At 37.7% G+C, this 8,128-nt stretch overlaps 2 protein-coding genes across 2 annotated transcripts; both read right to left on the reverse strand.

Annotated features, from left to right (window-relative positions):
* Positions 1-2,855: 2,855 nt before the first annotated feature.
* Positions 2,856-5,877, reverse strand: LOC128249118 (hemagglutinin/proteinase-like). The gene is made up of 3 exons (XM_052971987.1): positions 5,801-5,877; positions 4,911-5,145; positions 2,856-3,842 (listed from the first exon to the last, which is right to left on the reverse strand). The coding sequence occupies exons 1-3, from the start codon at positions 5,875-5,877 to the stop codon at positions 2,856-2,858; spliced, it is 1,299 nt and encodes a 432-aa protein (XP_052827947.1).
* A 135-nt stretch (positions 5,878-6,012) lies between these two features.
* LOC106873913 (ATP-dependent DNA helicase pif1) lies at positions 6,013-7,110 on the reverse strand. The gene has a single exon (XM_014921446.1). It carries the CDS (start codon positions 7,108-7,110, stop codon positions 6,013-6,015), a length of 1,098 nt encoding a protein of 365 aa, XP_014776932.1.
* Between the last annotated feature and the right edge of the window lie 1,018 nt (positions 7,111-8,128).

Here is an 8,128-nt window from a genome sequence, read left to right on the forward strand (position 1 = left end):
TATAACTGGGACAGCTAAAGTGTTAATACCTATTATCTTGTTTTTAGTATTGAGCTCTGTTTTTAGTATTGATCTAACTCGTCTATAGTACTCTTTCTTAAGATTTTCTTTCATTTGTGTGTGTTGTATCCTATCTAGTTCATTGACTCCTAAATATTTGTATGGCTGGCTTTCGTCTAGTTCTCTTATTTCATTTGCTTTATCTAGTGTGATGTTGCTACTCTTAACTAGTTTTCCTCTTTTCAGGGTTGCTTTGGCAAAATTTTCTAATCCGAATTTCATATCTATTTCCTTGGTAAATCCATGTACTGTCTGTAGTAGTGTTTCCAGCTCTTTATAATTTCTAGCATATAATTTTAGGTCATCCATATATAAAAGGTGGCTGACTATTTTGCCGTAACATTTGTATCTGCATCCAGTTCTATTTAGCAATTCTGTTAAAGGTGTGAGTGCCAGGCAGAACAGGAGTGGAGAGAGCGTGTCTCCCTGGAATATTCCTCTTCTAATGGGGATGGCTTTCGTTTTCACCAGTCCCTCTATTGTTTGGAACTATAGCACTGTCTGCCATTTATTCATAGAGTGCATTATGTATTTTATTATAATTGGTGCCACCTTGTTTATGGCTAGTGTTTCGAGGATCCACGTGTGGGGAACACTGTCGAAAGCCTTTCGGTAGTCGATCCAGGGCATACTGAGGCCTTTCTTCTTTCTGCGGCTGTCTTCAGTTATGACTTTATTGATCATTAATTCATTTTTATTATTATTATTATTATTATTATTATTATTATTATTATTATTATTATTATTATTATTTCATACACACACAACAGATTAGACTGTTGGCAAAGAAAAGTCCTTATCATCGGGCTACAACAAGTAACCTTACATACCAAGAACTCTCCTAAATATTGTAGCTGTTCGGCGGCGAGCTGGTAGAAACGTTAGCTGGGCGAGATGCTAAGCGCTAACTCGCCCGTCGCTACGCTCTGAGTTCAAATTCCACCGAGGTCGACTTTGACTTTCATCTTTTTTAGGTCGATAAATTAAGTAGCAGTGAAACACTGCGGATTGATGTAATCGATTAATACCCTCCCCCAAAATGGCTGCCTTTGTGGCAAAATCTGAAACCATTATCATCATTATCTTTATCATATTATTATTATTATCTATTCATTTATTTGATGAAAGAAGCAAATGTTCAATAGGCACGGGTTTTGTAGCTTCTTTGGCTTATATATATATATATATATATATATATATATGTATATGTATATATATATATCATCATCGTTTAACGTCTGAAGGAATCCGGGGTAGAGGTAGATCCAGGAAGACATGGGATGAAGTGGTCAAGCATGACCTTCAAACGTTGGGCCTCACAGAAGCGATGACGAAAGACCGAGACCGCTGGAGATATGCTGTGACTGCGAAGACCCCACAAATAAAGTGAGCTCACGGCTGTATCCTACATCAGTTTCATATAACCAGCCCCAGCTCATTCAAAAGTACCTTGGATCGTAGGGCGACCGCGCGCCTTTAGGCACACGTGTGTTTGCATATGTATTTACGTGCGAATACGTGTTTACATGTTCTCTGTGTGCATGCAGTCTGTGTATGAGTATGTGTGTGTGTGTGTGTGTGTTTATGTCTACGTGTATTTCTGTTGGCGTGTAGGTGTATGTACTATGAAGCAAGTGGGTAGGCCTGTTGTACTAGCGCCTTGTATATCTGCAGAGAGAACATCACCATTTTATCCTTACTAAATTGGACGACAAGATTCTGGCAGTCAGCAAAATCTGTTTTCACCTCTCTTAGTTTTCTACCCTTAATGATGACCATTGTTTTTCTTTAATTTCGTTCCTCTTTCTTCCCTTCTCTCTCTCTTTTTCTTCCTACTCTTCAAATTTAAACGACACACTCTTGCATGTTCTTGGGTCTAACTCTATGCTTATTGCTTATCGGTTTTCTTGGCATACATCTTCACATTTTTGTTTAATATTTTTTATTTTCTACTATTGGTTTCACTTTCCATTTCCACTCACAGCTGTGGTGGAGTTGACATGGGAACTCTGAGTGGCAGTATAGCATTCATTTCATTAAGATAATCTCAGCCAGATGATTAATTACATTCAGTGTTACTCGTCGCAAAACTATTACATCAAGAGGTTCAACTAGCTAAAAAAAAACATGCAGCGTGCGTTTTACCTGTTTCACTCTCTGAATTTTGATATATGTATGTATATATGTATGTGTGTATATATATATCCATATAAAGTAACAAACTGAGGAAAAAGAGGTCCTACAAAGGGGTGTTTTAAATATATGTGTGTGTGTGTGTGTGTGTGTGTGTGTGTGTGTGTGTGTGTGTGTGTGTGTGTGTGTGTGTGTGTGTGTGTACGTACGTACGTATGTATGTATGTATGTATGTATACACACGCACACATGCATTAGGGGAGTGAGAGTGAGTGAGAGTGAAAGAGATAGAGAAACAGAGAAAGAGAGGGAAAAACAGAGAGAGATTTGTAAAAGTCTGCAAACATTGCAAATGTAGTACATCAGTAAAATAAAAAAATAAAAGCTGATAATTCTGAAATTTGAAAGATGGTATTTTTTAATGAAATAATTAAGATTCAAATTATGTTTGTTTTTATTTCCCATTTGTATTTTCAGTAAATATTAAAAAAAGTAAAATTGCTGTCATCTGGAAATGCAAGCAATTATGAAATATCTATTGATTAAATTGTAAATTATTGGACATATTAATTATTCCTGAAACCATTAGTTAAACATCTGATAATATTTTAATGCCTAATCTCTGTAGCACACATCCTAAAGTAAGCCAAATTATCCATATCTCACTCTACAACAAAATATGGATCACAGCCATAAGTAACACGTATACTAACATTCTCTAAATTTTCAGTAGATTCTGGAGATAATTTGACAAAGAAATTATGTCCATCTGGCTTTCCCAAATTCAGTTCTGATGTGCCTTCAGCTAACAATGTAACTGGGTCTGAACCATCCCCCTCTGTTAGCATATTGCTCTTTGATACCTTAATATGAACTTCACCACACATACTAGTGGCAGTAATTGTAATATTCCCAGCCCAGCTTGGATAAACAAAATCAAAGACTGGGTTTGCTTTCTCTGACACTGTAATACCTGAGACTGTTTTGTTAAATGGCAATCCTCGAATATGTTTCTCTACATCACATGGTTTAATTCCCACAAGTTCATAGGTTTTAATAAAGGGGGTTAGATCTTGCCCAAGATCGTAGGCAACCTTCAACACATCACAAGCCCCAGAAGTGAAATCTGAATGAGGATGCCAATATATTTCATTGGCAATAAGGAAAACTCGGTAAGCTTCCTTGATATCCATTTTTAATTCGTGTACAATGTAGTAAAACATAAAATTATAAATCCCACTTCCATGATGAGGATCCATTTGTTTAGTGAAGTTATCCACATGACTTATAGATTTATTGTCCAAGGATGGGTCTGCCATAAATCTCAATGCTTCCTCATCTTTTATGATGTTGAATCCAACTAACCAGTCAGTTTTATCTATATAAGCTTCATTGACTTCTCCTGTCATATCAGAAAAAGCCTCATTCATAGATCCAGACTCATCAAAGTAAAGCAATTCAGAGTGTTGATATGTGAAGCCATGCGCAAGTTCATGCCCGACAATATCAGCATCTGTGAAAGGATAAAAGTTTGTATAGCCATCACCAAACGAGCAATATTTCCCATTCCAAAATGCGTTTTCATAATTTTCTCCAAAGTGAACACGCAATGTAGCTTGTTTGTTTAGTATTGAAGTATTATACCATTCCTGAAACATTTGAGATACCACACTGCCGTAATAGAAAACATCAAGTGCAGGAGATATATTTTCCTGTATCCGTGAGCTGCTGGAAAGAATCTTTTACCAGTGTTAGTTCTTTATATTAAGGGAAAAGGGAGGGGTGAACCAAATAATTTTCCTTAGTCTATTTTTAGGTTTCTTATTATTCTGATTAATACTAGAGTAGTTATGTATTATCTTTGATGGCATTTGATCGATTATTGTTGTTTTGATTATTATTAGAGGCATTATATATTAATTTATCTTTGAAGCCACTATTGGCTAGTGTCTTGTTATAATAGGGGGCAGGTTTGTCGAAAATTTCTTTAGAAGAGAAGGTAGACATTCTATTATTAATATTAGCTATCAGATTTTTAAATATTACAGGAGGGTGACAAGACTGTTTATGTATATATGCGAGTTTCTCATTAGGTTTATGGAAAGGTTTATACTATGAGAAATTTAGATCTAGGGGAACATCTAAATAATCAACTATAGAGAGATTGAAGAGATTAGTAGCTACTGTAATTTTAAGTCCTAATTGATTAAAGGTAGAAATAAGTTGCTTTCTAAATCTATCAAGGATGTGACCATCACACCCATGGGAAATAACCAAACCCGTCATCACGGTATAGGCCAACGTCATGAGATGGGCATTTATATCTCAATGTGTTTAATATAATAAACTCACAAGATCACAGACGTCAGCACTATCATATGACCCCTATAGATACATCAAATAGTTCGTCACTACGCAACTGTCTGACTCACGCTAATCCTCTACTGAACAATAGTGTCTTCCTCGCATGCCAGATAAAATATTGTCATAGCAAATTCAATTGCTTTATCAAGCAGCAATCTAGATATAGAGGGATAAAAGTCTATAATATCAATCTGGGTAAATTTAACCTCATTCTTATTCTTTATATTCTTAAACCAATCCATTACAGGAAAACTGTTACTCCATTGTTGAAGCCCAGTAATTTCCCTAATTCTATTATTAATGTATCTAAATTTTTTTTTTTTTTTAGCTACTAGCCCACTTTCAGATCTCACCGGATTTAACAATCTAGATGTAAGATTATCACAAAAATTAGACTTAAGGTCTTTTAAAGTAATTAACGCCTCGCTCTTAGTAAAGCGTTCTAATCTATCATCGATATTACTACGTTTAGTGAGGAGTTTAGCTTCATCATTGATATCATAGTATCTCTCTACGTTAGCTTTCTTACATTTAGAGGAAAAGGTGTCTTTTCGCAACTTATTGTATAAACCATTAGTAACTTCATAACTTAGAAATACAAAAATATGTTTTCAAGAATTGAAAAATACCGCCTTTTCCTGACTGACTTGATATCTTCCCACCCTTATCATTTAAGGTCTTAGGACAATAGCTCTTTTACTTTTTTCACTTTCAGCTGTTTACTTTCTGCGTTTTATATATGCTGCCTTCTTGGTAATTTCCCGTTTCTTCTATTATTCAATTTTTTTTTAGTTCGTTATGGTATGTGGTTTGTGCCTGAAGAATGCTTTTGATTTTTCTCAACATATGAAACATCAAATTTGAGCGAAATCCGTTGAAATTGGTAAACGTTCGGCTGAAAATGGGTTGCAGGCAATTTGATTGGGAAATCCCATAAGGAATCGGTTTATCGATTATTTCCACTCATCGATTGTTTTTTTTTTTTTTTTTTTTTGAGAACTTAAAGCATTCAAAGCTCCCATGAGTCCTAAGTAATGCTGGCATGAAGTTTGAGCAAAATGTGTCAAAATTGGTAAAAGTTATGGTTGAAAATGGGGTGTAGCCAATTTTAGTGGGAAATCATATAAGGAATCGGTTTATCAATTTTTTATCCTGATTGAATGGAAAACCCCAAATCGATGCCTGCCACCGATAGTGTTTGACTTTGGGATTTGTTGATGGACATAGCGAAGCATCGTCTCACCAGGAACTGCGATCTGCGGAAGTTAAACGGCATGTCTGACACCGAGGGATAAAGCTGCATCCTTGAAATGAAAACATTTTCACCCCTCCTGCACCCTGTAACAATGGTGGCCTCAATCAAGTTGGACGTCGGGGACTTGATTACTAAGCGGGTCCCTTTGCACTGTTTAGGCGGAAGCAAGTTTCTGATTAGCATAATTTGTCACCAAACCCTTAGCCTAAGAATGTGATGTGGAAGCCCTGCTGGCTCCAATGAGTTAAGAAACTCGATAGGGTAATTGACAATGTCTGGTGAGGGTCAGAGGTCCGGTCAATCGATTTGTAGATGCGCTCCTCACCCGGAATTGCGCTTATGAGTTGGTCGTTGATAGCACTGACAGCTACGTTTTGGGGGGCCAAGATGGTTCTTTCACTGAGCCAATTGATGTCTGCATAGTTACTTTCCAGATTGGGGAACACTGTTTCCAAAAGATCGGAAGGGTTGTCTACGGTGTTGCACAGTTCGGAGATGGATATGTCACCCCTATCATTCCTAGGGACCTTGCCTTCTCCAAGGGCTAAAATGTCTTCAGCAAATGCTGCAGACGTGCTATCACCAAGCAAGTGTGCACGCATGTTTGTGCTTTGACTTAAGGTCTTAACCTGGGGCCACAACGTAGATGACTTAAGGCATGCGCGCACTTCATCAGCCCGGCTCCCTTTAGGGATGACAGGAAGGGTTTGCCGGAAATCTCCTGAAAGCAATAGAGTTACATCACCCATAGAAGCTGTAGAATCCTTGATACCTTTCAGTGACCGGTCCAGCGGCTCAAAGGCACCCTTATTGGTCATTGTGCATTCGTCCCATACAATGAGATGGTACTGTCTAAGAACTTCTGCTTCCTCTGAATTTTTGCCAATATTGCAAGTAGGAACCTCGGCCCTCACCAAATCTAAAGGCAGCTTGAATGCCGAGTGCGCCGTCCTACCTCCCGGCAATAACGTAGCAGCGATTCCTGAGGAAGCAACGGCTAGCGCGATTTGTTTCTCGCGACGAATCTCAGCAAGAATTAATTGTGTTACAAAGGATTTGCCGGTACCTCCAGGAGCATCGAGGAAAAAAACGCTGCCCGCTTGTTTTTCAATGGCTCTGATGACAGTTTCGTACACCAGCCTCTGATCAGGGAGCAATTTCGGTTCATTTACTCTCAGGTACTCCGCAAGGCCATCAGCGTCATGCGACAACTCCAGAAGTAACTTTGATGGGAGTCTGTTAATGTCCTGTCGCAATGAGAATGGCAAACGGAATGTGTTCAGCGCCGCCCCACCCATTTTGAGTAGGGCATCCTCGATTTCAATCAGCGCATTATTGTAAATCAGGTCATTGTATCTAATGTTAGCATTAGGGCACTGTTGCTTTGCCAGTCATCATTTGCCTTGACCACCGAGAAAATAATATTACGTACAGAGAATTTCATAAACAGAAATGAATGGAGAAAAGGTTGGTGAATCTTTAGATTAACACTCGCACGATTTTCACTAAGAAAAAAAAAATCGGATTTTTTGCGTGAAATCAACTACTCTGGCCTCCTAATATGCTACAAAACCCTTTTTGTGGTTCGAAAAACGGGGTGTGGTGGAAGCTTTGGAAATTTTACCCATTTATATTGTGTAATTCATTGTTACCTACCTCTTTGTTTATGTGTTGTTAAATGGATTCTCAACAAAACACGTTTTTCCTCGGCGTAAAATAAAAACAAAACTCTTTCGCGCCCAAAGTAATGTGTATGTGTGAGTGAGGGGGGGGGAGAACGATGAACGATTTAAAATAAATAAATAAGTGATTTTAAAATAAATATATCTTAATTGTTGTGTGAGAAAGTATATATAATCTGATTATAAAATATAGTGTCTTTCAAAAATCTGAAGACTATATCTCGTGTTTAAGAAAAAAATAACATTTTACATTTTTATTTTTGGTGAACGCTATCACTTACTCTCTCTCCCTCGCACACACACACACACATACACACACACACACACACACACACATACACGCACATACACCAACACACCACTTCTCTCTCTCCCTCACACACACACACACACACACACACATTTTCACTTCGCTATGGCAAGAAGAGACTTAACTCATGTTAGCAAACTTCAAAATTGGTAAAAGTTATGATTGAAAATCGATTTTTACCGCTATCCGCAGGTGCCTCGGGGAAAATAATTTGCCGAAAATATAGCTAGGGTCGTGACGGATGTCCTCCTAAAATTGGAGCGATATGCGTGCTAATTTGTGGACGTGCATAAATTACATTCATGTACACACGCACGCACACAC

This window comes from Octopus bimaculoides, chromosome 11 (assembly GCF_001194135.2).
Source record: "Octopus bimaculoides isolate UCB-OBI-ISO-001 chromosome 11, ASM119413v2, whole genome shotgun sequence".
Taxonomy (NCBI): Eukaryota; Metazoa; Mollusca; class Cephalopoda; order Octopoda; family Octopodidae; genus Octopus; species Octopus bimaculoides.